This window comes from Drosophila bipectinata, chromosome 3R (genome assembly GCF_030179905.1).
Source record: "Drosophila bipectinata strain 14024-0381.07 chromosome 3R, DbipHiC1v2, whole genome shotgun sequence".
NCBI classification, from domain to species: Eukaryota; Metazoa; Arthropoda; class Insecta; order Diptera; family Drosophilidae; genus Drosophila; species Drosophila bipectinata.
In genome coordinates, this window is record NC_091739.1 from 6,850,269 (window position 1) to 6,877,561 (window position 27,293).

Below are 27,293 nucleotides of genomic sequence, written 5' to 3' on the forward strand. Positions count from 1 at the left end.
TAAAATTTCATTTATTGTTAAACCAACATGTTTAAAAATTAGTACATCATATATATTTAAGTTATAATATTAAAAATTTAAGTTTTAAATCATTTTGGTCCACTAAAAACTATTTACAATTATTTAACCATATTATTTGCAAATATTTAATATTTTTTATCGGCAAACAACAGTGGCCTTAACAGTGATGTTATCTGTTAACTTTTCTAAATAAACTTTTAATATTTCCCTATTTTAAGAACTTTTAAAAAGGACCAAAAGTTGTTTTCGACCGCCGACCCAAAATATATTTAATATTATATATAAATCAAAAAGTGTCTATTAAATTTATATATTTGATGTTATTGATATATGCACAATTAATAAATATAATAATATATCAAAAAAATTAATAACTAAATATAATAACTAAATCCCAAACTATAATAACCTATATAATAATATAAATAATTTGAATAAAAATAAAAAACAATAATAATAAAAACAATAAAACAAAAAAATTATTTAAATTCTTCCTCTGAATATGTTGGGGATGGGTGATGTGTGGTGGAGGGGGGGAAGGAAGGAGGAGGATTTCTGATCTTCTGCCACCGCATCCACAATTCCTTCATGGTGGAGCCCGGGATTTTTAAATCTTAGGTGCATGGCAAACTTTGGGGTTGCTTTTGAATTCGGGCACTCCCTTCGGCTGTCAAAGTCGTTCGGGTTTTGGTCCCCTAATTTCAGTGCGTGCCGGCTTGTTATACTGAAAGGTTGTGTGCTGACGGTTTTTTTTTAGAGTTTTAACCTTTAAGTGGCCAAGCAAAAAATGACTTTTTGCTATTATTGTCAGAAGCACGTACTAGGCGTAAAGTTTGTGCATGTTCCGAAGTGTATTGCAAAAAGAGCTTTGTGGGAGCAGTCTTTGGGCTGTAGACTTATTGAGAGCTCTAAAATTTGCGATAAGCATTTCAGTGCTTCACAGTGGAAGACGTTATCAGGCGCAGGGCAGCCACTGAAAAGAAGACGTCTTAATTCTACTGCAATTCCGCAAAAAGAGGCAGAACCTGAAAATTTTGCTGAATTAGGCTACGCCAATTCGAGCACGCAAACAGAGTAAGTAGCTGGGTTTAAAATTAATGTATATCTACATAAATTTATTTTGGTTTTAGGGACAAAGCGATCGACCGGGCAATTCATATTGAAAACCAAAACCTAAAAAAAAAGATAAGTCTTTTAGAAAAGGAAATGCATTCCTTACGCCAGCAACTAGATGGTTATCAAGATCTAGAAAAGTCTCTAGACAAAATATTTACTAGGACTCAAATAAATATTTTAAAGAGTGGCGGAAAAAGAGCGGTTTTTAATGCAGCCGACATGACTGAAGCAATTTGCCTCCATACCGCGGGCCCTCGTGCTTACCGTCATTTACACAAGAAAGGCTTTCCTCTTCCGTGTCGTTCAACGCTGTATAATTGGTTGGCCAGGAAAATTACACCAGGAACCCTTGATATCGTGATTGACCTTATGGAAAATGAAGATTTGCCCGAAATTGATAAGCTCTGCGTAATGTGCTTCGATGAGATGAAGGTTGCTGCTGCCTCCGCGGATGTTGTCTTGGAGCCAAGCAACTGTGTTCAAGTGGCTATAGTACGTGGCTTGAAGAAATCGTGGAAGCATCCAGTATTCTTCGATTTTAACGCTGCAATGGACGTAGCAACTCTGCACTCCATTTTGATGAAATTGCACACAAAAGGTTTTCCAGTAGTAGCCATTGTGTCAGACTTGGGCCCTGGAAATCAACACCTTTGGGGACAGCTTGGTATATCTGAGAGTAAGTCTTTTGTATGAATGAGTATATATCATAAATTTTAATGTATTTGCACTTTTAGCAAAGACCTGGTTTAGCCATCCGGCGGATGAACATTTAAAAGTGTTTGTTTTTTCCGACACTCCACACCTGGTGAATTTAATCCGTAACCACTATATCAGCTCCGGATTAAACATCAACGGAAAGAAGTTGACAAAATCGACCATCCAGCAGACAATTCGGTACTGTGCCCAGTCCGACGTGTCGATACTGTTTAAGGTAACAAATAGCCACATTAATGTTGAGTCGCTGGCTAAACAAAAAGTTAAACTGGCAACGGAACTTTTCTCCCATACAACCGCCAGTTGTATTAGAAGTTGCTATGAGTCGGGGAATATCGTAGAGAACCCGTGCGAAACAGCAGATTTTTTTGATCTTGTCAACGACTGGTTCGATGTGTTCAACACAAAAATGTCAAAAGAAAATTCCATTGAAACGACGCAGCCTTACGGAAAACAACTTCAAATGCAACAAGGCATTTTGGTTGAGATGTCAAAAGTAATGGGTAGTACGGATCGTAAGCTGCCTTTCCAAAAAGGCATTTTGGTAAGCAATGTATCCCTTGACGGTTTGCATAGCTACTTGGCGGAAAAATATGGCTTGGAGTATATTTTAACAAGTCGTCTTAGCCTAGACAGTCTTAAAAACTTTTTTGGAGCCATGCGGTCGAAAAATGGACAGTTAGACCACCCGACTCCATTGCAGTTCAAAAATAGGTTAAGAAAATATATAACAGGTATAAAAAATACAACCGTTTAATATTTCATTAATATTAACACCACTAATTGTCAAATGATTTGATATGTGATTAGAAATGCTTCAATATTTGTATTGTGCTTCGTATTTTGTGCCTTCCTTCATGTTTTGTTTTTTTTAATTTTTATCAGTTATTAATAACCTTTAAATGTTATTTAGCTACGAATACAGAATTGTTGAATGGCGAGCAAGACTATTCTGATGAGTGATTCAATTTAGACTTTTCTCAAGCCGTCCAAAATATTGAAAACGAAAAGAACGAGCCTCCAATTTAATTTTCATAACAGCTAAGACGAAGATATGATCGAGTTGGCGGAGGATGAACTTAAATACCTGGCAGGTTTTGTCATAAAAAAATTAAATTAGTTTAATAAACTAGAAAAAGAATCGACATTTACAACAAAAATTTTATTTTAAGATAGGTATATATTTTAGAATTAAGAACTTAAATCAAAGAATGGCTATCAAACAACAAAAACAAAGAATTTTGTCAAATTCAAAACTAATTTAAATAAAATTATAAACACTACAACTCTTGTCACTCTTGTCTTAAAAACTTTTAGCCCCATGCACCGTGTGCGGGTTAATCGAAGCACTGTATAGCCGTTTTACTCACACTTACTATTCAACTCTATTTCACTCGCACTTATATTAAGGGACTATAATTCTGCCGAGTGGACTACCTTGTATAATTGTATCATGGCTGGGCCGAAAGGGGAGCCTATGTCGTAACGGCTCACATATTCAAATCCGAAAACGAGTAACCGTTTCATAAACTATTTTTATACCCTTGCAGAGAGTATTATAATTTTGGTCAAAAACCCAATTAAGTATATATACACATATATGTACATACATACAAATATCACATATAGTTTGGATTATCACATACAAATATCATGAAAATGGCATTAGGATTTTTCCTGGATGTTATTATTATTCATGTAAACCGATCCGTCAAATTGAGCGTAGGACTGTATCCTTTAGCTGCAATATGGAAATACTGAACGATCGGAAAAGCTATACTTTTGATGATAATGGAGATATAAACTTGTGACTTTTATTATTCTTTTATAAAATAATAAAGACTTTTATAAAATTCCAATTACATCGAATTGGTCAGATACTGAAATTCCTATTAGGAATTATGCCCGATATTTGCGATACAAGTACATACATATGTATGTATATCCTTATTCCCTTACATTGCTTGGTTATTCTCCTAAATTTTCCAAAGGAAAACATATTTATTGATAAATTTTAAACCTGAAAATGCAAACTTCGATGTTTCTATTGCCTATGTGAGGACACCTAGAAATCGAATAATGTGTAGTATATTAATTAAAAATATTAATTAAAAACTTACGCCCTCCTCCTCGATTTTCATGATTACAATTAGGCACGCCCGAAAAATCGTAAAAATAATGACTTATTTTGTTGATTTTGTTTAATATTCTTATTTGTTTATGTTGTAATATTAACAAAGGTTGTAGATTTAAGATAACGGATCTGCCAATCGTGTAAGCTATTCCCCATAAGAATCGGATGATTATTGCCAAAGATATAGTCGTCCCTGTGGGCCATATTTTCCTTTCACCCGTTTTCCATATTTTAAAAGTGGATCCTAGAAAATTGTTCGGAAATTTAAAAAATATTTTGGAATCCGATTAATTAATCCGAATTAAGGTAATCCGATAATGAATCGCCAAGTTGTCGGAAAAGATATATTCCTTGCTGTGTGTCATATTGTTCGTTCATCCATTTCCGATATTTTGAATATAAAATATACCCTTCTCTTTGCCTTCCTCAAATATTTGAGGGGAACCACCAGAAATTGAGAAATGACTTAAACAGATTTGTTTGTTTGTACTTTTGATATTATATTTGTATTTAAAGTATTTGTAAAAATCGAGTTAACCAGACTAACACAGCTTCAGCTCAAGACACAAGCAATTTCAGACACACTTTTGTGGTAAAACGAAATGAATTGGGAAAAGGTAAGGATTGGATCCTGGCCTGGAAGTTTCCGCCTCGATCCGTGCGTTGCCAACTCTATGGATAGAATAACACGAAGCCCTAACTAAATGGTAAATTACACATAAATTAATCGGTAAAGTATCGGTCAACAACTACAACTAAATATTAGTTAATAGCGGATAAAGAGCGCCCCCATAAACTATGTACACTAGGCTAGAGTCTGCTCCGCGAGTCTGCATCCTGCGAACCTCGGATCGTGGATTTAAAGCATAAATCTCAGGCGAGGACTGGAGCACTGCAGCCATTATTTAGACGGTATTCGGCGTAGACCAAGCCGGTGTTGTGCCAGTGGTAGAAGGCGCCCACGATGATGAGGTGCCACCAGTTGTGGGAGTGTCCAACAAAGTCCACTTTTCCGGTGAACCAGCGCTCCGGGATCTTGGCGGCATAGAAGACGAAGGCGATGAGGCAGAGCAGGTACATGATGACAATGCGGGGCACCATCAGCTAAACATAAAGAAATAGTATTACTATATTGATTTCCAATCTTAAATCCACAACTTACCCTGACAAGCTCATTCTCTAGTCCTCCCATTGCCACTGCCCAGTGACCGAGTGGGATGACTCCATAGGCTGACCATAGCAGGAGCACCGCCACCTTGGCGTTCATGGAGACATTCAGCCTGGGGATCTGCACGGCAATGGCCAGGGCGAACATCCCCAGAGCAATCGTGGAGTACAGAGTCCTTAGGAAGGTGTGACACCAGAAGGCATAGTACATCCCACTGATATAGATGGCCACCAGCGAGAGGGAGATTCCCAGAAAGTCCACCGACAGGAAGAAGTCGTAGTGCTCCTCTGATTTGCAAGAGAAGATGTGGTAGATGGCGGACATGAACATGCAGAGGCAGAAGCAGACCAAGAGGCACACCACCAGCACCTGGTCGCCGAGGGAGGCGTGGGTGCGCAGGTATTGAAGATCGAAGATGGTCAGTCCGATGAAAAGGATGCAGCCGGCCAGATGGCTCCAGATATTGATCTAAAAGTGAAGGGTATGTTATTCAAATAGTCCAAATAGTAGCCGGAAATGGTAACGGAATCCAGACTTATATATGCACATATATATATGGTAATGGGGGGTTTACTTACTGTTTCATTGGTCCACCAGAAAATGCTCTGCAGGCACAACTTGTTCGATAGGAATGTGCGGTAGCCGCGTCGGATGTACGGATTGAACTTCAAATGGGTGGGGGCCTGCATCGTAAAAACAATTGAATAAACAGTCCAAATAAATACATTTTCCAATTCGATAAGGCATGCAAATTGAATGCGCAACATTGAGAGTTGAAAAAAAACAAAATAAAAGGTCTGAGCAAAATAGAAAAGGCAGAAATAAAAGTCTAGACAAATGGAGGAAACCTTTTGGGGTTGGCAGACCGCCCAATGAAAGCTTTTCACTTGGCTCAATTAAAAATAAATAGAATTAATTAAATCAATTTAGGTAGTTATGTACGAGTTCAAAGCAAGCTTTTTTTAAGAATCTGGCCAACATCTGGACTACCTTAATATTTATTTAATTTGTACTTTTCTTGAAAATATTTGTTTATAAAACCGATCAGAAACAATAAAGCCAGAAATTAATGGTAACAGTTCAGTGCCAAGTGCGTATTCAGTTACAACACTCACTGGTACTGAACTGTTTTGAAAATTCCCCGAAATTCGTATCAAGCTTCGATTTGGCCAAGTTCGGCCCCAAGGTACCTTGGGGATATACCAAGACCTGTAATATAGACCTCAACTAACAGTAGCTTCTTTTTATTTGCCACTACTATTTAAATATTTAATGCTCGCGGCTGTTGGGCTTTTTGTGTGTTGTAGCCGACCTTGATTCAGTTGGCATTTGTTATGTTTGTCTCTAATTGTATTATTTTGCAACTATGCTGCCAAGTCGAGTGCCATGGCAGATATTAGATACATAGATACAGATAGACGTATCTGTTTATTTTGGGGCTGCCATCCAATACTTAATATGCCAATAATTCAAAGCCGATGTAAATCGAAGACAATAGAATACACCTCGCTTGATAGTTTGTTAAACTTTTTACGATTTGCCCCTGATACCGCGGCTTTTTGTCAAGTCGCCAAATACAATTTGCGATCAATTAAAATTCAGAGTGCGACAATTGGTGCCAAATTGCAGATGACCCCCAAGCTTGTTACTTGCCAACTGCCAACTCACATCATCGAAATTGCAGAGCCACTTGAACTTGGACAGCTTCTCGTCATAGTTGGGTCCATGCCCCAGAACATTGGGCTCCTCGTCGGACGGAAACTGGTGTGATGCATCCGTGTCCGAAACCAGTTGGCCATCGATCTGAAAAAGTTTGCAGAAAAGATCGAAAAAAAGGAAATAAAATAAAACGTTATCAATTAGCCGAACGAAAAGGTTTAAACTAATTTGAATTTGAGGGCAAGAAGGCCCTCAATGTTTCTATGAATACGATTTTCTGATTCTTCCGCCTTATGAACAGACATTGGCAACTGGCAGTTTTGGTTTATATTTAGCCGGTAGAAACTGCACTCGAAAATGGATTTCTCAGCTATTTTTGACGTTTCTGTTGTTGTTTTTGTGTGGCTTGGGGGTTTCAGCTTTAAGATGTAAACAAAAACAATCGAGCATTGAAAATATGCAATAACAATAGCCCCGCAAACAAGGGGGCTTGACTGTAATTTGTTTATCCAGCTCCTAAATCTAATGCATAATAACAACAACAGCAACTGCGACTGTGGGGGAGAATGCATATTCATATCTAATTGCAAAAATAACAGCAAAAGCAAGTGCAAGTGCAAGTGCATGTGCGAGTATCTTATCCAATTCGATGACGTTTTGTTTACAATTCTCATAGCATTATTCTCCCCAGACATTCTAGGGAAAGCCTGACAAAGCACTTGTGCCTATAAATCTAAATTACTTGAAACCCTAAATGATATAATTAATAAAAAGATACATTTCCTAAAGTAAGGAATTTATAGTGTGAATCTCCACTGCATTTAATAAAGTGCCTACACGAGCTCATTGAGAACATTGACATTGTACACTAAATTAAATATTTTCGTACAAACTTGTCTAGTTAATTGTCGGCAAATAGAAAATAATGGAATTCCAACGATAAACAGGATGCGAGATTCAATAATTAGGCATTGACGTAGTTTGGGTTTACGTTTATTTAACTTTAGTGCATACTTAAGTACTTTTTATTTATTTTTTTTGTTTTTTTTTTTTTTTGGGAAAAGCTTACATCTTTCTTTTTGCTGCCCCGAACAAAACATTTCAATTCGGTTGTTGTTGTGGTGGTAACAATTGTAGTTTCCATTATTTAAGCTGTTTTTGATGGAATTCAAGCCAAAAACTTTTCAAAACCAGACGTGTTTTTTAAGTTTTAATTGTATTTTTATTTATATTATTTCATAACACACAAAGCACTTTTATAATCATTTAAATACACAGTTTTTTGTGAAAATATTTTTCGCAACTCCTTGATTTATTTTCTTCACTTTCAACTGAGCGCGGAAATCAAATAGACCGTTGCACTTGCTCACCAGCTGGCAACTGAAAGCCCCAGGCCCCCTGCTCGTCAATGTGGCCAATGATGGGGAAAAAAGCTTTGTGGTTTTGAAAGCTTTCGGAAATTTCGCAGCAGCCGAAAGACGATTGCAGAATATCTTTTTGGGAGAGTCGGTCAAAAAAGCGATCTTTTAACGAGCGGGAGACAGATTTTGGTTTCTCAGCCAAGAGCCTATGCTGAAATTATGCGAAATTTCATTACTGATGGGCTTTCGCTTCTTGTGCAAGAAGCTTGTTTTGGTCAAGTCAGGTTGATTAGTGAAAAAAAACACTCGAAAAAATAAAGGAAACCTATAAGATTTATATGCAAGTTGTCTTCTTTTAGTTGAAACTATCTAAAAATTATGAAATATCTTAACACATAAATAAAATAATAATTAAATTTTCGTTTTGTTTTAAACCTAGTTTTAAAGTGTACCGCCATTTTCACCGCCGAACAGAGACAAGCCCCTTTATTATATAACCGTTTTAGTCCAAGATCGGTGGCTCATTGAGAACCATTTGTAAACAAGATTTCATAACCCCGAAAGCTTGGCTTCTCACATGAATTCGCATTAATTGTTTACACGATTGCAATACACGGATGTTATGATTTGTTTTTAGCAGATGAGGGAGACATAAATAAATTTAAAAATCAAAAAAAAACTGATGCCCAGACTGAAAGCTGAGCCCAAAAACCCGTTTCGCCTTTCATTGAAGTTCAGGAATTCGTCGTATGCGCGGGGTAGACTTTCGCAATCCCTGTGAGTAAGTAAACATAATGCATAACAAGATGTATATCGATGTGGTAAGCTCTAATCGGTTACACACAAGCTATAAGCCATAATCGGCGCTCAACTTGACCTTGGCTCCATTCGCTTGGAGATCTAGTGGTCTAAGTCTAGCCCTGGGCCATGGCGAAAATCGCGTACTCGGCCAGTTTTTTGTAAGGTTATCGCAGCGGGCTCTGGGGCTCTGCGTTAGCAAGCTTTTCGTTTCGCTATTCGTTTCAACTTTGCCATCGCAGCGACGATTCAAATCAGGGGTGCACGTGTCATTTGGCAACTGGCCAAGATCGGGAGCGGTTCAGGGCACATAAAGACCAGGGCCCACAAAATCTTATAATTACTAAAAAAAATTACATCAAAGATATAAACTGAAATCAGATAATAATTTGTGTTTCAATTCTATTACCTACCATAACAACTACCTTTTAACGATATTTTTTATTTCTTCCATTAGAAATTCTACGGCTTTTATACTTAAATGGTAATGATTCATCAAAATTATTAAGTTCTTGCCGAAATTTAGAAAACACTTGTCCCTGTAGTTTAAAACATTTGTTAAAAAAAAGCCATTACTTCTTATCGAAGTCGTTAAGGACCGCTTCTATAAAAAGATAATATTTCCAGTTCCCACTTACCCAGGAACCTGCAGCATCTTTAGCCGATTTTCGAATATAGCAGGTGGATTCATCGACGGCTAGCTCCGTTTCGGTGAGGATCTCATGAGGTCGGGGGGTCATTGTGATGCAGGAGGAGAACCTGGTGGAAGGTTGCAAAAATTCGTCACTATTAGAGACAGTTATTCCAGCTATTTAATCCCTGGGATTGCCACAGCTGGTGGCCGGGCTGCCCCCTCTCCGTTTCGCAGAAGAGTGCGAAAAGTGAGACGAGGCTACTAAACAAAAGACAGCTTGAATGGTGCCAAGTGGGGAGCATGTTGCCATGTTGGAGCCAACAAAGAAAGCGTGATATTTTTGCTCTCGCTCTAGCCGCCATCTCTTCTTCACTCTATCAAGCTTAAGCCTATAAACTCTTTTATGTTTTTATAAAAATTAATTAAATAAAATATTTCAAATATTTATCAACAAATAAATATTTCAAACTGGTCGTAAAATTTCTTTCCGTGTTTAGTTCCAACGACTGCATTTCGTTTGTATTTATGGATTGGTGGCACACATTTCTCTCACAAAAACACAAAACTGTTTGCATAACCAAATTTTCTAAAAAATGCCCTGCAGGTCAATCGCCGATCTGCATCTTTAACTGCACCAGCACGTGACTTTAAAAACAGAAATTCTCAATTAACATTCCAAGCTGGGCCATATAACCTTCAATTGATTTTGATTTACTTAGGAGGGGGTTTCTTAAAAATTTCTGCCAGCCAGGCCACTCACTCGAAAATTTCGCTCACAACTTAAATGTTCTCGCCGCGCGGTAAAAAAATAAAATGAACATATTTTCAGCACCACAGCACCAACACTCGATCAGCCGCGAAAGAAAGAGCGCGCCGGCTCGTTAAAGAAGAGCGGAAGAGAGTCTGCAAGCTTTCCAAAGCTTTTGAGGCGCAAGCACGCTTGTTTTTTAATTGAGTCTTTTGAATTGATTAAATACTAATTTAGCATGCTGGGCATGAGAGATTTTACACTGAAACTTTGTCGTAGCTTCCTGAATAATTTGCATTTTCTTTGTATTTTAAAACGGTAATTTATCTCTGAGATAATTTTTTTCTTTAAAATCCTGAATGGAATTAAGAAAATTAAACCTCTTTACATATTTAAGTTCTCTGAACTCTTCTCTCTGAGATCTAGAACTCTTTCCATTATCTCTTTCTTCATATAACATCTTAACCCTCCCATTACCCAGTTTCTTTTTTTATTAACCTTAGAAAGCTGGCACTTGACTTTATAGCGGCATAGAAAGCTCTTTATGGCTCATTGCAAAGTCCACATGTTGCTCAATAAACAAAACAAAATGGCAGCAAGAAACAAAATCAGAAGATTAGAATTTTACATCACAAAAAAATATACAAAATTAGTTTTAAGCTCTAGAATTTAGTACAAATACAAATACACACACAATTAACTAAGATTGTACATATTGTGTCTTAAATGTACATATTTTAGAAAATGCTTAGACGCCAAACAAATATTAAACAACATTGTTAGTTTTCTTTAAAAAAAATAAAGATTCTGAGGTTCAAAGACCCTACCATTCTCCACCTAAGCTCTCGACTTTCATTTGAATTTTTGCAATTTTTATTTTTCCGGTTCTTTAAATATAATATAATAATAATAATAATTTTTCCAGCTGATTTTTATTTGTAGTTTTGTTTTTCTTTGTATTTAAACTTATTATGTTGATGCTGTTGTTGGTAGCTGTCTAGCTTTTAATGTTTAATGCTTACATAATTTTTCAGTAATTATTATTAAATTATTTCCATTTATGCTGTTCTGTTTCTGTTCGGTCATCAAACACACAATTATTCCCGTCCGCAGTCCGCCACCAATCTGTCAGTTGTTGATGTTGTTGTTGCTGCTACTTCTGCTGGTGCTGCCGATGTTGCTGTTGCGGCATGCCCTTCGATCCACTTCCTCCACTGGCTGCTAAGGCCCCCGATCGAGCGAAGGCGGCGACAGCGGCAGCTGCTGATCTTAACGCTGCCCTGGCTACTACCGATGTTAATGTTGGTGTTGCAATGATTGGTGTTGGATTGACTGCAACTTCTAATGTAGTTGCTGCTGCTGCCACCAATCATGCCAATGTTGTTGTTGTTGTTATTGTCAACCACCGCACGGCGGCCATTGTCAATAACGATGATTCTGCGGCTGCAGCTCCTCCACTTCTGACTATTATTGTAGACTGATGCTGACGTTGATGTTGTTATCTTTGTTGCTTTTGCTGTTGCGGTTGCTTTTACTGATGTTGCTGTTGTTGTTGTTGTGTTTGCTTTTGCTTTTGCTGTGGCTGTTGCTGCTGCTATTGTTGTTGATGTTGATTTTGCTGATTCTGTTGGACTGCTGCAATCTGGAACGCATCACATAGCATACTTTCTAGTCCACTCTCGTGCCAGCTCATTGTATTTTTCCCGATCAGTTTTATATATTCTGGCAATCTCTGGAACAAGCGGATCGTCTGGATTAGGATCACAGAGTAGAGAGCAAATTGATAATAAGACTGAAAGATAAGATAAACAACACATTAGTTTATAAAATCTCAAAAGAAGATGAAGATAACTCACCTTTTGAAATAGTTAATGCTGGCGACCACTGAGATCTTAATATATCGAGACAAATCGATCCGTTGCTGTTGATGTTTGGATGGTATATGCGCGTTGTAAAAGCCACTTTGGGTGGTTTAAAGGGATAGTCTGTTGGGAAATGTATAGTTAAGAAGAATACACCTCCTTGATAAGGGCTGTCCGGCTGTAAAAAGAAAGATATTACTTATTAGTCTTATATATTATATTTGTGTAATTATTAGGAAATACTATAGAGACTAATCTCACTGATAAGAATGCGTCTCATTCATTTCAAAACTAAGATTATTACATCTCTATCACTTAATTTGTTTTTAAATTGTAATTCAATTTATTTATAGTTATTATATCAACAGATTCAGAGAGATCTCTGCCAATTTAATGGAAAACTAATCATGTCTCGTTTCTCTTACCGGGCCCATTATTGTAGCTTGCCAGTGAAATACTGCAATAAAAAAGAAAATGCATTAATTAAACAATTGTTGGAAAAAGTATACAAGATAATGAGATTGAATTAAAGGCAAATATTAAACCAGATAGGCCTGTATAATGGCTACTATTTTCATATAATAGATACATCCTATTTTCCTTTTATCTTCTAAAGTTTTATTCCCTTGTTTAGTCTTTCTAACATTATTTTTTTTTATTTTTTTGAGACCAAGAACCAAACCCCTTGTGGTACATGACGCTCATGACTAAAACAAATGCAGCACTCTCTCAGTGGCTGCCCCTGCCCCCCAATGCGGCGCTTCCTCCGCAGAGGAGCAAAAACAAACAATGCAAGCCAAATAGCCTTGGCACCGACAATTGGCAGCGACGTCTGCGGCAGCCAAAACACACTGCGAGAAAAGGTTAAGGTTATCGCCCAGCTATCAAGCTGATTCCAGTAATGGAATCAAGTTCAGTTTTTTCCACAGTGCAGATGTAAGCTGCAGCTGAACCATGGCCAAAACGGAGCACAGTCCCAGCTACTGTCAATGCCATCATGGGGAGCTAGATGGCTAGGGGAAACCTTTCTCTCTCCCCGTGTGCTGAGAACTGAGAACTGGGCCGTCGGCCACCAACTGCTGTCCTGACCATAATTACACGAAATGTTCATTTGCAGTGGGCGGGAGTTTGGGTGCTTCAGTCCGACACGAGAGGGCCCAGACGACAGTAATCTCCTAGCTGCAGCCCCGATTATGCCACTTGGCAATAATCAATATTTTCTGGGAAAAGCAAAGTGATAAAATCTCCCAAAAGGGGGTATTAAAAGACGAGAAATTAGAAAAACAAATAAATCAACCATTAAGATAGTTAGTATTTAATTAAATTCAATTTAAAGGCTATGACTATGCGATGCCTTCAAGGATTAGTCCAGTCATCCACCTGAACCGATGACCATTCGAAGGGACTTGTAACTGGCCTTGGGAAGTCAACTGCAGGCCCCTCCCTAGTTTCTTATCAAGTTCCTTTTTTTTAAGATAGTGGCTACGCTTATATACATTTTAATATGACGGCTAAATGTTGATAAAAAGAAAACTAAATAGTCAGCCACAATTATCAGTAAACGATGACAATTAGTATTATTCATGGGTTTGTCTTTAATTGAATCTTATTCTTATTCATATTTAGGGGGTATTCTCATGCATTTTAAGTTTGAAAATTAAATACATTTCGAATACTTAAGGATATTCCATAGACTATAACTAACTATATCCAGTTATTTAGCAAAACTATGTAATTACACGATTTCACTTTTCTGTGACGTCATTGGAGAGTGACCCCCATTTGGCGGCATGGCTTTCTGTTGGTTTCTTCCCACAGAACCGCTATACGTGCCATAAGGTAACTGAATGTGATCCGCAATCGGTGGGAATTAGTTGGCTATTGGATGGAGATTTAAATGGATTTGAGCTTAGTTGCAAGACAGCAAAAGCCAGAAAGAAACAATATCTGAAATCAGAACCAAGTCATGGCGATCAGCTGTTTGGAGGTCGACCAAGAAAACCCAAGAAATCACGAACCACAAACATGACGTGTTAATAATTCTATGATTAATTCAAAACTAAAACCCAGCTATAATACAAATATTAAACAATATTAGTTCTACTTCTATGCATTTTTGACCTTTTTGCTTTTTTTTATCTTTTCTTAAAAATATATCTGACTCATCCTCTTTGGCGAATACTTACAATCATCTCCAACTGGACCAGCTGAACATTGTGCAGGTGGATCTCTGCCCAGATCTTGCAGTTCCTATAAGAAAACAAAGAATTAGTATTTATTCAAAATTTGTAAAGTTTACTAGTAGGTTTTTTTTGTCACAGTCGCGTAATGTATAGTCTTATATCTCCAATTACTAATAAAAACCAGTGTTTTGTTTCAAAACCCCTCTATGAGCAAACAAAAAATGCATTTCATTGCGTCGGCTAATGGGTTCCGGCTCTCGGTTCTTTTGTTTTGGTTTATAATGCCAGATATAAACATTTCCCGGGTGTGTAGGCGGCGGTGCGGCGGCGTGGCACGGCATGCAAATGATGTAAATTTTAAAATGCAAAATTTTAAATAGAAATATGAAAAACACACTTTTCTGCGGACATGGACATGCGACAGTTCGGTTCAGTTTTAAGAGAGAGCACCAGCAGAGGCGAGAGACGCGAAAAATTAAGTTCGTTGGCCCGGACCACAAATGGCGCTGTCTCCCCCTTTTTTTTGCCACCCCGCCGCCTCGCCCCATCTCTGTTGCACACGTACGCACACAGCTGAGCAGCCCTGTCCTTCCCCCTGACACCCCCCACCGACCCAACGTCTTCGGTTATCACAGCTGCCACACAAACACACCAATACACTAACACACACAAAGAGAGAATGTGGTGTAAGGTAAACCGGCAAAATCGTAAAAAAGAAGATGAACAAATAATGAAGATGAGCTGTGAAAGGTGAGTGAAAAATAAAAGCGCGGCTCAGGGGTGCAGAGTTAAGAGCAGGGTAAATGAGAGCAACAAAAAAAGGGAGAGCCCTGTGGGCTGGTGTGTGTGTGTTTTTGTAACGGCACCCCGAAAAATTGAGCTTCTCAATTGTTTTTGTTGTGCGGAACATAACAAAAATAGCCGCTAAAAAACGACTTTTTTTCGCTTACTCACTCATTCAAAGCATTGTACCTGTTGAGCAGAAAAACTTACACGAAGAAATGGTAGCATTTAAGGTGAGACGCCAACGCAAAATCGTCAAAAAAAGAAATTATGACTCATATAAAGCGGCAACAAATAAAAACAAAATCCACACACATACGCAAGCTTATGTCTCAAGAGAGCTTGATCGGGGGCTTAAGCCATGTGCTCTCTCTCTCCTTTCCTCCCTACAACAGCAGAGGTAACACAAATATATATTTTTTATATAGGCATTATTATTTTATTCTCAAAATATATGAAAAGCCCTTGATAATATTTAAATAATTTATAATAATAATCTTTTACAAAAACTCTTACTTACTTTACAAAAACAAAAAAAGAAATCACATATCTATTCTGTTGACCTCTGTTGTTTAACTCTCGTTTCGGCTGCTTTCGGTCTTTTTGGGCAATTGAGGCCAAGAGACAATGGAAAAACCTTGAAGCTCCAGCCAAGAGCTAAAAGGGGGCGGGATCTTTCGACGTTTGAATTATTTTCTTTGGAATGTTTTTATTCCACTTCCTGAATACCACTCACAATTTCGTTTTCATATTGTCGGGAAAATAATTTTATAATAGCAAATGGGGAAAAATAAAGAGGAAAACTCAATGGCCATGACGCTGGCGACGACGTCGACCGCGCCGCTTTTGTTGCGACTGCGACAGTCAGCAGACCCCCCCAAAACCCCACACACACTTGTTCGTTTACACCTCATGACAGTCTCACGGTGCATACACGCACGCACACTTATCAGTCATAATGTACCACTCATTTCATATGTAAATTATGCTTAATTATAATTTAAAACTAATTATTTGGGGGGCCCCTTTCGACTGCCGAGTGTTTTTCAACACTAAACAGCAGGGAGCACACACACAGACAAACACCCGCTTTTGGCTCAGCCCCATTCGCTTTGGCGCAGGCGGCGAGAAAGAGCCAAAGCGAACCCTCAGCTGTCGCAAGTGCGAGCTGCTAGAGTCGGAGCAAGACAGCCTGCAATGGTAGTGAAGCAATGGCGAAGCACTATATGCCTGTGTTGGTGTTGGTGGGGGTATGATGACTATGATAACCGGCTGCAGGCCACGAAAAATTCTTTATTTCACAAAGTATCTTTCCATTACTTTGTAGCCTTTAATTAATAATATGAAGGGACGAATTTAGAAGGTGATTTAACCCTGTAACCCCGTAAAATATCCCTCCTGCCCAGGGGGTGGCCTTTTTGTCGGCGAGCGAGAGCGAGAGCCCAACGGTTCGGGCTCTTCTGAAAAGCTGAAAAACTACGAGAGTGCCGTGGAAAAGCGAACAACATTCATTGCATGTTGTTTGCAGTTCCGAATGTGTGTTGTTCACTTGGTTGCTTATGATTTACATTACTGGACAAGGACAAACGACGCAGGCAGGCACTTTAAAAATAATTATCGAAATTTACTCGCCAAAGCCAAACACGCACACCAAGGCAACTGCAATCACCTAGGCAAACCAAACCATATATACACTGTATGTGTATAATGGGCGAAACACTATTTCTGAATTATCAGCGCAAAAGTAGGGTTAGGTTAATTTTATACTTTTGCTGTTTTATTTTTTGCTGGATCTTTCTGCGGCGCTGGCACACACACAACCGCGCGCGTGTGCGTGTGCCCCCATGTATGAGTGTTCGGCGGAGAGAATGCGAGCGTATGAGTGGGCTGCCGTGTACAGCGTGTATTGGGTAACAGCGTAAAGTATAAACTCCGCCGTATAGTCGCATTAATGCATCCAGGTGCCCGGCACACGGCACACCGAACACATGCCCACTTCCAATGCACTTTCTCACACACGACAGGCACAGGGACGACAGGGGGGCGGGCAGGGGGCTGCTCACGCATAACGGAAACGATGACTGCACTCTCACACACACACACACATGCTTAGCCTCGATCCCTTTGCACCCTCTATGGATAGGATATTAATTTCTAATTAGAAGCGATTAACTTATTAATTAGTGCCGAAGCCGAATCGTATGCCATTGCCGATCGCCCATTTTACCCTCTGCCTTTTGCACGTTTCGGTTCGTTTCGCTGGCTTGTGCTTCTTCTACTTTGTCGAGTTCCTACGTTTCACATTTCTTGCATAAAATGTTTCTCTCTCTCACGTCCGTTCACATTTTTCTCTATCTTAAAATTTGTCGTTTCTGCAACACATATCTTTTTTTTCACGTCGTAGAGCTGCAGAATTTTTTCGTTTTTTTTTTCACATACCTTATTGATTCTTTTTAACGCCATTTTCTGATTGAAATTTGATTTTCTGGGTTGTGTGTGTGTGTGGTTGGTGGTGGTGGTGGTGTTAGTGTCGAGTGGCTTGCTCGCGTATTCTTTTGTTCTTCGCTCGAGTTGCACAGAAGTAATTGAGGGATTCTCTTTTTCGGTTATAACAAACGAAACACAAAGCTGCGTTGCGCCTCGAAAACTTTGATGCTTAAATAAGGCCCAACGACTCTCTCTCCCTGTCTCGGCTGTATTATAACGAAATAAGGCAGCACCAGCGCACGGCGACCCGACGGTGTACAGAAACTGCAAAGAAAATATATATAATATATCGAAATATCGATACTTCTTGGGAAGAGAAATATTCAGGGTTGAGAAATCCGTCAAAATTTCCCAGTGTGACCAGCTATAGAGGTAACAAAGTGGCCATATTTTAATTTTTGTTGGTGTTGATTTTTTTTTTATAAAAAGGTTAAAAAAAAATGGCTGTTGCCAGCAATTGTCTAGAAACTTCTTAATTTGTCTAGCAAGGGTGCCATAAAGATATAAAAATCTAAGGCTAATTCTAATGGCTTATTCTCCAAAAAGGTCAACAACAACGAAAAATTTCAAAGTCAATGAAATTATGTTTTTTCACGTGTTTGTAAAGAGAATCTGTTAATTTTAACTAATACAATCCATTTTTACATTTGATCAAAAGACGTATTGAAATATTTTAACGCAAAGTTGAAAAAGTGCAAAAGTTCAGTTTTAAACTTTTTCACACCACATTTTCTTTTACTTAATCTTTCTTAACAGAATCATTATCCATTGATATTCGACATTTTAAATATTGGTTTATGTTCAAAGAAAATAAAAAAAATTTAAAAGATGCGGTACTTTTTCTATATCCGTCAAATATATAATCAGAATTTCTCATTATAATTTAAATTTTAATTTGAAAAAAAAAAAAAATTAAAATTTTTACAAAGCCTAAAAAAGGTTGGTTTTGACATTAAAAATCATATAACAGTAACGGTAAAGTTAATTTTATAATAATATCAAAAAAAATTTACATATTGTCTCTTTGTCTCTCTTGTTTGGTTTGGTTTTATAACAAAACAAATTATAATTTTTATCTAAAGTTTGAAGTTAATGCTGAAAATAAAAAATGGAAATTGAATAAAATTAATCGTATTCACTTCTAATTACCTTAAAAGTACAAAAAAAAACATAAAATCAATGATTGAAGAAAATGTCGACATTGATAATGAAAATTAAATTAAAATAAAACGGCCGAACATTTTTAAGTAAAACATAAATAAATATGATGAACTATTAATAAGTAACATTTTAAAAGTGTTGGTACGTGTTTCTTTTATTTGAACCGCGTGCGACATTGAAAAAAAGCCCATATGCCGTTGTACTTACCCCCTAAAACGTTTTGCAAACAAGATTTCCGGTGTGTGCGATAGTGTGGACGGTGTTGCACAACGTCAGTTCAACAGAGCAGGCCAGCTATATTCACAAGAATGTCATACATCCGTCTCGTCGGGTGGCCGGAGTCTAGAAATACCTGAAAAGTGGCAGCGCCGCGGCTTTAAAATGTTTGAATTGGCCGGCTTATCTTGGGTTCTTACATTAATAGAATCCCAGGTGAGAGAGACAGAGAGAACAGAAACTTGAAGCCCACCGGCAGCGATAAGGTTTGCTAGCTTCACTTTCGATTATGATGGTGCCTGCCACTGCTGCACGAAACGTTGCAATTTGATTTTTAGTTGTAAGCACACAACGTGTTTCTGGCTGCCGGAATGTTTTTACTGAGCAATTTTGATCAGCTGCTGTTCTGTGAGTGTGAATTTGGCCGGCTAGCCGACTACGTTCCTATGTGTCAAAATTAAGGAGAAATAATTCAAATTTTAGCTCCGATGATTCGGAAGCCCTGACTTAACAAAAATATGTCTTGTAAAACGGTATGGTATTTTCTGGTACGGTCACACTGTCCCTGTCTGCAAAATATTTTAAACAAAAAGTGCTTTTAATTAAGTAATTTTGCCAGCCATTGTTTATATTTGTGATGTTGTGAGGCTGTTTAACGGTTGTGCGACGACCTTGTTCGTTGGGATAACGGGTTTTAGCAGTTTTTCGTGGCCTTATATCGCTAGCCCGCTCGCTCCAAGGCATTCGGCATCGACCTTTTCCTGTGAATTTCCACATACTCCTCCCGCAATTTACACACACAATTTATAATTTATTTTTGCGCTGAAGAAGCCGTAAGAACCGAAAATGTGCGAGTGCTGATAATTTCTGCAGCGGTTGCTTCCGCCTAATTTTGTGCAACATGCGGCAGGTGGGGAACGGTACTGCTGCTGCTGCTGCCACCTTCGCTCCCATCAAAGAGTTCTCTTCTAAAATCCAGCCAAGAGGCAACAAAAACAACAAAGGACGCCAGCAGCTGCAAGCCCACGCCCACGGCTCCTCCCCCGCTGCCAACGCCTCTGTTTTCGATTTATAGTAGTCATGCCAACAACAACTACAACAAAAATCGAAGAAGAGGTAGCCGGAATAAGGCAACAAAATAGCGATACGCCAATGGCGACCCCAACAAAAACACCAACAACAACAACGGCAACAAGAAGGGAAGACCCAGAAGCTGCAGCGGCAACGGCAGTAGCGGAATATACTGCAACCAAAACTGCAGCCATATCAAAGACTTCAATTAAAAAGGCCACTGAGGATCAAGTGGCCCAACAGGCAACGCCGTCGCCGTCGCCGACGCCGACGCTGCTCCCACTGCTTGCCTCGGCGGCTGCATGCCACAAGCCGTTGCTCTTCTGTAGACGCTTCCAGGATAAAAGGAACTTTAGCTCGCTTCCGCTTTTCGTTTACGCGACATCGCCCTCCACGCACGCCCACTCCGCCGACGGCGTGGGTGTGGCCAAGGAGGCAGCCGCTTTTAGCCACAAGGTGAGTTTTGTTAAAGGCCTAGAACACCTGTACACCTATCTGTACTTGTACCTGCACTTTAAAAATAAGCATAAAAAATGTACAATATTGTCAGAATTGTGTGTTTTTTTAAATAAATTATATCTGCACTGTGTACTCTCCCATTTGTGTCTGGTTCTTTTGATGGAATCCACCCGCTTTTCCGTTCCAAACTTGCGTAATGGATCGTTTCCGCTGCACTTGCTGCTTGGCTTTGGATCGTGCCATATCTGAGTTATAATTCCCGCCCAAGCCATAGTTGTACAGTGAATACCAAGTAAAACGAACAAAAAAGGGTATTTTTTATTAAATTTAATATTTAAAATTTTTAAAACTATTTAAAGGTTTGTATTGTATTATATTTTATTTTTATAAATATTAGTGTTAAGCAGTTACCACTGTATTTACATATTTTTTTAAGTTCTGCTTGGCTACCGCGGTTATGGCACCCTTCTTATCGCTCCCCGCACCCTCCTCCCCCGGCTATCGAGTCGGAAATCGGGCTTTCAGAATCAGATCGCCATTAAAAATGCATTTTTATTGTTAATCAAAATAATATTGTGGCTTTTTCGGGGGGAGGGCCTCATATCTGAGTATATCTGCAGCAGCGGCGGGGTGATCGCTCAAACGTGTCAGACATTAATGAGCCAACCGCCAAAGCCGAGCGTAACTGTGCTTTGTTTTTGGATTTCGGTGGGCGGGGGGCTGGAATGGGGCGGTGGCGGTATAGGTATGGCGGTTACAGGTGCAGCCATTGACTGGCGGAGCGCTCTCCTTTTGTTGCGGTTCTTCCTCTCGGTCTCTCTCTCTCGCTTCCCTCTCTTTTGCACACTGCAACGCTTCACTTGCCCCTGTGGTTGTTATTTTTGTTGCAGTTCAGTGAGTTGCGACTTGTGCGCCGCTGCTCATAAGCTTCATTAGCAGGCAGTAGCTCCAAAAAAAGCTTCTCCAAGTAACCAAAGCTATCTAGTAGTTTCTCCAAAAACTTTAAAAAGTCAGGTGTTGCTAAAAAATTGAATTTTTTAAGATTGATATTCCAAAACATTAGGTAGATTTTAGACATCTGCATGATTACATTCATAACATTCGTCTCAAGGAATACTTTCGAATGGAATAGAATGGAGTGAAAGACATGCTTGAAATGTCATTGAATTCCTCAGAATTCTCTCATAATTTGACAGGTCAAACTTAATGAAAGAGAATGAACGAAACGAAAAGTGAAATTAAAGATTTGGCAATGCCTTGTATACTTGAATCATTCGAGTTGTTTCATAGGATTTCGATACATTCCTTTTTTGACAACTCCAGAACAAAGACGAAAACCAAATGGTCAACCAAATAAAAAAAGAAGCCTACTACTTTATGTTACAAGTAGAATTATAATTTATAATTTTTTATAAAGGTGTCAATATAAAGACAAAAATAGAGGCCATATCTACTAGATATCAAATGGCAACATTAAACCCATGTTGCTCTTGCAGACATCCATAAAACTTGGACACATCATTTAATTTCCATATTATTGTAATATCTTGTAAACCTTCTTTTTATTATTCAATTAAATAGAGAATTAATATAAATTTTAAACCTTTTCTTTGCATTCCTCGCGCTTTCTTTTCAAATGTTTGACACTTTCCTTAGGTCTGCGGCGCTTTCTAGCGTGGGTTTCCCCCCCAAGACAGTGCCTCGCTTACCATAGTGGGTGTGGTATCCACTTTTTATGAGCCAAGCAGTATCTGTGACTTTGGTGGGCGGGCTGCACATTTCTCCCGATAAAGAGTTCTACCATAATTCTATCAAACATATCGCAGCCCTACTGTTTTTCAAATACAATTTCGCTGCCCTGCTGGTTGTTTACATTTTCAAATTTAAATCAATTTTGTTTCTGATTGTGCGGCTTAAGTGGCAGGAGGCAGTCCCCTCCACCAGTTTGGAGCTTGTCTTTCTTCATGTTTATGGCTGCCATATGTGTATCTGTATCTGGAGCAATGTATCTTTTATTACCCCTACATATTGTGGGACAGTTGTTTTTGGGTGCAGCGCCAACAATTGTCAACCAGATCTTACATCTGCCCACCCCACTGCTTCTCTAGAAATATCTTTGATTGGAAGTGCTTGGAGACCTCCCTGATTGACACAACAACTATCCCCTGGTTTCTGTTTACAATCAATATTTCCCCCTTTCTCGATTGCTTCAAGTAGTTTGCTTTTTGCGGAATTTGTTTTGATTTTTCGAATTCCCATGAGAATAGTTTGAAAGGTGTGTGATAAGAGTGTATAATTATATAGTGTATGTGCTGTACATACTAATTAAACCTTAACTCTGTTGTGATTAGATAAAAATAGATACCATATATCATTGTTCATACATAGATTAGGCAGTTAATCCCGTGATTGAATGTCCCAAATAAACCCCTTTTAGAGCAAAGATCGGTGATTCTGCAAATAGCCTCAGATAATGAGGGTTCTTCAAAATCTTCCACTAACAAGCAAACAAATGCACTCCAGGAACGAGCCCCTCCGGCCATAACAACCGCGTCCTCGTATCTATTTCGCTAATTAAACAGTAATGTCTCGCTATAAGGTGCTTCGGAACATTAATCAGAGGAACTGCTTGCCCTACAAAAAGTTAACCAAGGGCGTTGCTTTTATCAATTTCACAACAAACCATTCAGTAAACTGCCTTCCGCTTATCGCGCTTTGGAAACTGGAGTTCATCAGCCAACAAGGATTATTTATTTATAATTAATAGTAGTTTGAAAAGGTTTGGTTTGCTTTAGAATCTATATCTTCAAGTTGACTCCCGGGTAACCCTTGGCGTTGAGCCCCGTCACCTGGAAGATGGTGCCGGCGGGCTTGGGCAGCTCGGAAATGTTGGCTGTCGTCACGTAGAGGATGTCCAAGTTGGGGCCTCCGAAGGCCAGCGAGGTGACCTGGCTGGTGGGAAGCTTAATCTCCACGAGGATCTTTCCAGTGCTGTGGATTAGAAAATAAATCAGTTTATGGGAAATGGGGAAGAACCATATAGATCCTACCTTGGATCGAACTTAAATACAGAGGAACCACCGAAAGTGGCCACGTAAACGTTGCCATCGGTATCAATGGTGAGGCCGTCGGGATAGAGAGGACCCTCGGGGCGGATCTTCCTCAGATCGAAGACGACCTTTGGGTTGGTAACGGCACCAGTGCTCTGGTTGTAGTCGTAACCCACGACCTCAAAGTTGTTGGTGTCGGCGTAGTAGAACTTCTTGGCCTTGGTGTCCCAGGCCAGGCCGTTGGAGAGGCCCACCTTGTCCTTGATGACCTTCAGCTGACCCTTCTCCCAGCTGTAGAGCTCTCCAATCCACAGGTTGAAGAAGTCCTCGGTGCCGTGGGCCATGGTGCCTCCGTAGAAGCGTCCATTGGGATCAGTCTTGGCGTCATTCAGTCGGTTCTCCTTCAGCTCCGGCCGGATCTCAAAGAGGGTGCGCACCACCTTGGCCACTGGGGATAAACCGTCCCACTGGACGATCGCACACCGACGAATGCAGCCCACGGCGAACTCCTGGGGCTTGCCCTCGATGGGTAGGATGAAAGTGGCGTACGTCTCGCCCTCTATTTTGGCCTTGTAGATCTTCTTCTGTTTGTAATCGTAGCGGTTGATGCCGGCCGTTTCGAGGTCCACGTAGTACAGGCTTTGACGAGCCTCATCCCAGTGGGGTCCCTCACCCAATCGGGCCACTGAGTCCGGCAGAGGTTCAACCTTGTACGACATCTGCGATAATTTGATTTATGAATACTATAGATCCCCTCTGGCTTCTTGATACACACCTTTAATCAAATAACAAGCAGGAATCCGCGACACTTCGATCAGCTACTGATTTCAAACTGAATTAAATCGAACTGCTTAGAACAGCTTTTATACCTGCCTTCTAATTAGCTGAGTCACGAATCAGCCGTTTAGGTTCTCTGTTTAAGGCTGTTATCAGTAATCAGTGTAGACAAAATAGAATTATTCAGGTATTTGAGATAACCAATAACAGCATAGTATTTAAAATATTACTTTTATTAAAGACCATGGCATAGTTAGCTTTGATTCTAGATCTTCAAACTGACCCCGGGGTAACCCTTGGCATTCAGTCCCGTCACCTGGAAGATGGTGCCAGCAGGCTTGGGCAGATCGGTAATGTCGCCGGTCGTCACATAAAGGATATCCAGGTTGGGGCCTCCAAAAGCCACCGAGGCGACCTGGCTGGTGGGAATGGTAATCTCCAGGAGGATTTTTCCAGTGCTTTGGATAAGAAATAATTAGATATATCGCAGGTGGCCTAAATAAGAGTCAATCGTGTCTTACCTGGGATCAACCTTAAAGACAGTGCCTCCCCAGAATGTGGCCACGTAGAGGTTGCCCTCAGTATCGACGGTAATGCCATCGGGTAACAAAGGGCCTTCAGGGCGGATCTTCCTCAGATCAAAGGCCACCTTTGGATTGGAAATAGCGCCAGTGGCCTGGTCGTAGTCGTAGGACTCGACTTCAAAGTTGTTGGTGTCCGCGTAGTAGAACTTTTTGGCTTTGGTGTCCCAGGCTAGGCCGTTGGAGAGGCCCACCTTCTCCTTGAGGACTTTCAGCTGACCCTTCTCCCAGCTGTATAGTTCTCCATTCCACACGTTTTGGAAGTCTTTGATTCCATGGGGCATAGTGCCTCCAAAGAAGCGCCCGTTTGGATCGGCTTTGGCATCGTTTAGTTGGTTGTCTTTCAGTTCTGGCCTAATCTCGAAAAGGGTGCGCACCACCTTGGCCACTGGGGAGGTCCCGTCCCACTCGACGATCGCACATCGACGCAAGCAACCCACGGCGAACTCCTGGGGCTTGCCCTCAATGGGCAGGATGAAAGAGGCATACTTCTCGCCCTCTATCTTGGCCTTGTAGATCTTCTTTTGGTTATAATCGTAGCGGTTGATGCCGGCCGAGTCGAGGTCCACGTAGTACAGGCTTTGGCGAGCCTCATCCCAGTGGGGTCCTTCGCCCAATCGGGCCTTGGAATCAGGCAGAGGTTCGACCTTGTACGACATCTGCGATAATTTGAATACCTCTTTGACTTGATGAATAATATAGATCCCTTAAGCTTCCTGATACACACAAGAAGGACACCACGAAACTTCGCTCAGCAACTGACTTCAAACTGAATGAAATATAACTTTTTAGAACCTCTTTTATACCTAACAGCTATTAGCTAGTTATTAGCTAAATAAGCATGATTCAGTCATTTAGGGTTACTACGTAAGGATGTTATCAGTAATCAGGAGAGTCTATATACTACTCTATTTACCGCAGAAATAATTCAGGTATTGGAGATAAACAATGAAACAGCATAATTTTGTAAGTTTTATTTTTATTAAAAGTCATTGTATATAGCTTTGAATCTATATCTTCAAACTGACTCCAGGGAAACCCTTGGAATTCAGTCCAGTCACCTGGAAGACAGTACCAGCTGGCTTGGGCTGATCGGTAATATCAGCGGTCGTCACATAAAGGATATCCAGGTTGGGGCCTCCAAAAGTCACCGAGGTAACTTGGCTGGTGGGAATGGCAATCTCCAGAAGGATTTTTCCAGAGCTTTGGGTTAGAAATAAAAAATCAGTAAACGGAGATGTTACCGAACAAGATAGATCCTACCTTGGATCGACCTTGAAGACAGTGCCTCCCCAGAAAGTGGCCACGTAGATGTTGCCCTCAGTATCGATGGTAATGCCATCGGGGTACATAGGGCCCTCTGGGCGGATCTTCCTCAGATCAAAGGCCACCTTTGGGTTGGAAACAGCGCCAGTGGTCTGGTCGTAGTCGTAGGACTCGACTTCAAAGTTGTTGGTGTCCGAGTAGTACATCTTCTTGGCTTTGGTGTCCCAGGCCAGGCCGTTAGAGAGGCCCACCTTCTCCTTGAGCACATTCAGCTGACCTCCAGCCTGCCAGCTGTAGAGTTCTCCATTCCACACGTTGAGGAAGTCTTCGATTCCATGGGCCATGGTGCCGCCAAAGAAGCGCCCGTTGGGATCAGCTTTGGCGTCATTCAGCCGGTTGTCTTTCAGTTCTGGCCGGATCTCGAAGAGGTTGCGCACCACCTTGGCCACTGGGGATAAGCCATCCCACTGAATAATCGCACATCGACGGGTGCAGCCAACGGCGAACTCCTGGGATCTACCCTCGATAGGGATTATAAAGCTCACAACCTTCTCCCCCTCTATTTTGGCCTTGAAGATCTTGTTCTGCTGGAAGTCGTAGCGGTTGATTCCAGCCGAGCTGACGTCCACGTAGTAGAGACTCTGCCGAGCCTCACACCAGTGCGGGCCCTCACCCACTTGGGCGTAAGAATCCGGCAGGGGTTCCACTTGGTACGACATCTGTAAAACTAGTAGAGGTAGTACTCTTTTCAGCTCAAAACTCCTCCTACCTTTAAGTAAATAATGTTTCTGGAAATCGGCCGTGAAAACTGACCCTATTGCCCAGCTATCGCAAGTAAACTGACTCAACTGAAACTGTTTAAAGAGCTCTTATACCTTCCTTTGGCGATAGCTAACAGTGGGGCTCTTAAAAAAGAAATATTTCCATTCTGAGAGAGAAACAAAGCTGTTATCAGTAAATAATATCAGTAGTTTTGAATTCATAATGAACCCCAAGATGTAGATATGATTGATTGCCTCATCAAGAGTAGTTTTTCAAAATCTT

At 40.1% G+C, this 27,293-nt stretch overlaps 6 protein-coding genes across 11 annotated transcripts in view; 1 reads left to right on the top strand and 5 right to left on the bottom strand.

Annotated features, from left to right (window-relative positions):
• Positions 1–4,460: 4,460 nt before the first annotated feature.
• Positions 4,461–10,485, bottom strand: LOC108128645 (progestin and adipoQ receptor family member 3). 3 transcript variants are annotated; one of them, XM_017246325.3, is made up of 6 exons: positions 10,366–10,485; positions 9,610–9,730; positions 6,822–6,956; positions 5,732–5,836; positions 5,148–5,621; positions 4,461–5,089 (listed from the first exon to the last, which is right to left on the bottom strand). In XM_017246325.3, exons 2-6 carry the CDS (start codon positions 9,709–9,711, stop codon positions 4,859–4,861), a joined length of 1,047 nt encoding a protein of 348 aa, XP_017101814.1. In that variant the 5' UTR covers positions 9,712–9,730; positions 10,366–10,485; the 3' UTR covers positions 4,461–4,858. The 3 variants fall into 3 exon arrangements, with proteins under 3 accessions (XP_017101814.1, XP_017101815.1, XP_017101817.1); XM_017246326.3 differs by having other exon boundaries at positions 10,321–10,418; XM_017246328.3 differs by lacking the exons at positions 9,610–9,730; positions 10,366–10,485 and adding an exon at positions 7,882–8,196.
• A 781-nt stretch (positions 10,486–11,266) lies between these two features.
• On the bottom strand, positions 11,267–19,455 carry eff (ubiquitin-conjugating enzyme E2 eff). The gene is made up of 7 exons (XM_017246333.3): positions 19,246–19,455; positions 19,037–19,181; positions 17,621–17,932; positions 14,402–14,465; positions 12,641–12,672; positions 12,210–12,393; positions 11,267–12,145 (listed from the first exon to the last, which is right to left on the bottom strand). The coding sequence occupies exons 3-7, from the start codon at positions 17,642–17,644 to the stop codon at positions 12,006–12,008; spliced, it is 444 nt and encodes a 147-aa protein (XP_017101822.1). The 5' UTR covers positions 17,645–17,932; positions 19,037–19,181; positions 19,246–19,455; the 3' UTR covers positions 11,267–12,005.
• Positions 19,456–19,567: 112 nt separating this feature from the next.
• The window catches only part of jvl (javelin-like), a 51,723-nt gene continuing 43,997 nt past the window's right edge, over positions 19,568–27,293 (top strand). The window contains exon 1 of one of the 3 annotated variants that reach the window (XM_017246319.3): positions 19,568–20,572. In XM_017246319.3, the coding sequence (XP_017101808.2) occupies positions 20,126–20,572 (447 nt within the window). In that variant the 5' untranslated portion in view covers positions 19,568–20,125. The remainder of the gene's footprint in view (positions 20,573–27,293) is intronic. The other 2 variants (XM_017246320.3, XM_017246323.3) reach the window with 2 other exon arrangements.
• Positions 23,299–24,485, bottom strand: LOC108128648 (regucalcin-like). The gene is made up of 3 exons (XM_017246331.3): positions 24,401–24,485; positions 23,626–24,344; positions 23,299–23,566 (listed from the first exon to the last, which is right to left on the bottom strand). The coding sequence occupies exons 2-3, from the start codon at positions 24,342–24,344 to the stop codon at positions 23,374–23,376; spliced, it is 912 nt and encodes a 303-aa protein (XP_017101820.1). The 5' UTR covers positions 24,401–24,485; the 3' UTR covers positions 23,299–23,373.
• LOC108128649 (regucalcin-like) lies at positions 24,493–25,696 on the bottom strand. Its single transcript, XM_017246332.3, has 2 exons — positions 24,924–25,696; positions 24,493–24,860 (listed from the first exon to the last, which is right to left on the bottom strand). The coding sequence occupies exons 1-2, from the start codon at positions 25,640–25,642 to the stop codon at positions 24,668–24,670; spliced, it is 912 nt and encodes a 303-aa protein (XP_017101821.2). The 5' UTR covers positions 25,643–25,696; the 3' UTR covers positions 24,493–24,667.
• LOC108128647 (regucalcin-like) lies at positions 25,956–27,167 on the bottom strand. 2 transcript variants are annotated; one of them, XM_017246330.3, is made up of 3 exons: positions 27,019–27,167; positions 26,247–26,968; positions 25,956–26,186 (listed from the first exon to the last, which is right to left on the bottom strand). In XM_017246330.3, the coding sequence occupies exons 2-3, from the start codon at positions 26,966–26,968 to the stop codon at positions 25,994–25,996; spliced, it is 915 nt and encodes a 304-aa protein (XP_017101819.2). In that variant the 5' UTR covers positions 27,019–27,167; the 3' UTR covers positions 25,956–25,993. The 2 variants fall into 2 exon arrangements, with proteins under 2 accessions (XP_017101819.2, XP_070136823.1); XM_070280722.1 differs by having other exon boundaries at positions 26,247–26,976; positions 27,019–27,074.

Bases quoted from the DNA above. Each gene is read 5' to 3' on its own strand.
- eff (XM_017246333.3), bottom strand. From the start codon at position 17,644: ATGGCGTTAAAAAGAATCAATAAG. The intron at 12,394-12,640 runs GTAAGAGAAACG...TTCTTTTTACAG, and splicing joins AAGCTACAATAATGGGCCCG to CCGGACAGCCCTTATCAAGG. The intron at 12,146-12,209 runs GTGAGTTATCTT...CTTATCTTTCAG, and splicing joins AGCATTAACTATTTCAAAAG to TCTTATTATCAATTTGCTCT.
- LOC108128649 (XM_017246332.3), bottom strand. From the start codon at position 25,642: ATGTCGTACAAGGTCGAACCTCTGCCTGATTCCAAGGCCCGATTGGGC. The intron at 24,861-24,923 runs GTAAGACACGAT...TCTTATCCAAAG, and splicing joins GTCTTTAAGGTTGATCCCAG to CACTGGAAAAATCCTCCTGG.
- LOC108128648 (XM_017246331.3), bottom strand. From the start codon at position 24,344: ATGTCGTACAAGGTTGAACCTCTGCCGGACTCAGTGGCCCGATTGGGT. The intron at 23,567-23,625 runs GTAGGATCTATA...TCTAATCCACAG, and splicing joins GTATTTAAGTTCGATCCAAG to CACTGGAAAGATCCTCGTGG.
- LOC108128647 (XM_017246330.3), bottom strand. From the start codon at position 26,968: ATGTCGTACCAAGTGGAACCCCTGCCGGATTCTTACGCCCAAGTGGGT. The intron at 26,187-26,246 runs GTAGGATCTATC...TCTAACCCAAAG, and splicing joins GTCTTCAAGGTCGATCCAAG to CTCTGGAAAAATCCTTCTGG.
- LOC108128645 (XM_017246325.3), bottom strand. From the start codon at position 9,711: ATGACCCCCCGACCTCATGAGATCCTCACCGAAACGGAGCTAGCCGTC. The intron at 5,837-6,821 runs GTGAGTTGGCAG...TTTACGATGCAG, and splicing joins GGCTCTGCAATTTCGATGAT to GCCCCCACCCATTTGAAGTT. The intron at 5,090-5,147 runs GTAAGTTGTGGA...CTTTATGTTTAG, and splicing joins TAGAGAATGAGCTTGTCAGG to CTGATGGTGCCCCGCATTGT.